We start from the raw sequence: 1,479 nt of genomic DNA on the forward strand, positions 1-1,479 counted from the left end.
TGGGTGTCGCATGAAGCTACCAATAGGCCAGCTCCTAGCTGGCTAAGGGCATTGAACTTATTGGACTCTAGATTTGCTACTGAATGCGGTAATATTGGCTTCTATGGTCATTTTTATCATGAAAAATTCCCAGACCATCTCTTTAATTTGAAGACATATATTGCAGTGATTTTAAAAGATATTTACCTGATGCAAGTATTATGTTAGATAAGTTAAAATTGAAAGGTCATAACAACAGAAGTATATTCTTAACTGAAACACTGGCAATGACATGCATCAAATAAGATTAAGGATCCAAGTAGCAAAAATTTATAAATCAATAGAATCTGTTCCATATTAATTTCCTTTTACTCAGCTGTTTTTGCAAACAACACTAAGTATCCATAGAGCAATTTGACAAGGTAAAAAAATTATATGAGCTGGCTCCTGTGTTTTAATTTAACTCTGTGCTTTTTCCTGAATTGATTAGGGTTACCCTGGTTCCTTTGGCTCTCCAGGATTTCCAGGATTAAAGGTAAGTGTACACTATTATAAAGATCACAGATGTCTTTTCATTAGCAAATGCACTCAACGTCTGTCAGAAATTATGCTGTTGGATGCCAACACTCACAGTGACTGGACGGGCAGACACATCCACTTCATAGATTGCAGGCGTGGGCTGTGGGGCCAAAAAAGGAACCTCAAAACTGTCTGATGCAGCACGAGAGCACACAGCTAAGACTCTCCTTAGAGCTCCCGTGAGCCCCTGTTCTTCGAATTAAATGAGAACAAGGTAATTTGTTCCCCAATTCTGTTTAATTTTTAAAAATGTGTGCTTGTGCTTGTTTATAGGGCAAACAAGGGCTGGTTGGAGATCCTGGGCTATTTGGATTTCTTGGCCCAAAGGTAAAAAAAGGGATCTTGTTTAAAATGCCATAAAATGTCATATCCTTTATATTATCTAATTTTTTTGAGTTTTTTTAGAGAATCACTTAAAAATGTAACATTTAAAAGAGTTTTATATCTTTTTTTGTTTTTGTTTTTGCTTTTTTGAGACAGGATCTTACTATGCAATTCAGGCTAGCTTTGGCCTTGAGCTTGTTTTGTAGCCCAGGCTGGTCTTGAACTCACAATGATCCTCCTGCCTCAGCCTCCCAAAGTTTTATATTATTTTAGTGCATGCTGTGTATTAATATCCATAATTACTATATTACCCTATCATCATATTAAGCATAATCATGGTATACTTTTTATTTATTTATTCTGCTGGTCATGGATTCCCGGACCTTGAACTAGGTAGGCAAATATCACTGAGATGCATCCCCCACCCTATGATGGTGTTTCACGTTTTATAAATGATTCCTTTGACATTTCTAAAATTGCGTGAGCTCACATAGTATGGAGATTCAAATCGGAAGGTCTTGAAGAGCTGACTGCTGTCACTGCCAAGCAATGGTTTGCTTCCCCTGTTGCCTCTGTGACCTTACATTCAGTCTTGTT

The 1,479-nt window shown here is 37.3% G+C and overlaps 1 protein-coding gene across 1 annotated transcript in view; it reads left to right on the forward strand.

Annotated features, from left to right (window-relative positions):
* Col4a4 (collagen type IV alpha 4 chain) overlaps positions 1-1,479 on the forward strand; it is a 160,733-nt gene that overhangs the window by 55,607 nt on the left and 103,647 nt on the right. The window contains exons 15-16 of the mRNA XM_023723057.1: positions 470-514; positions 832-902. Coding sequence (XP_023578825.1) covers positions 470-514; positions 832-902 — 116 coding nt within the window. The remainder of the gene's footprint in view (positions 1-469; positions 515-831; positions 903-1,479) is intronic.

Source organism: Octodon degus, unplaced genomic scaffold (genome assembly GCF_000260255.1).
Source record: "Octodon degus isolate 3935 unplaced genomic scaffold, OctDeg1.0 scaffold00096, whole genome shotgun sequence".
Taxonomy (NCBI): domain Eukaryota; kingdom Metazoa; phylum Chordata; class Mammalia; order Rodentia; family Octodontidae; genus Octodon; species Octodon degus.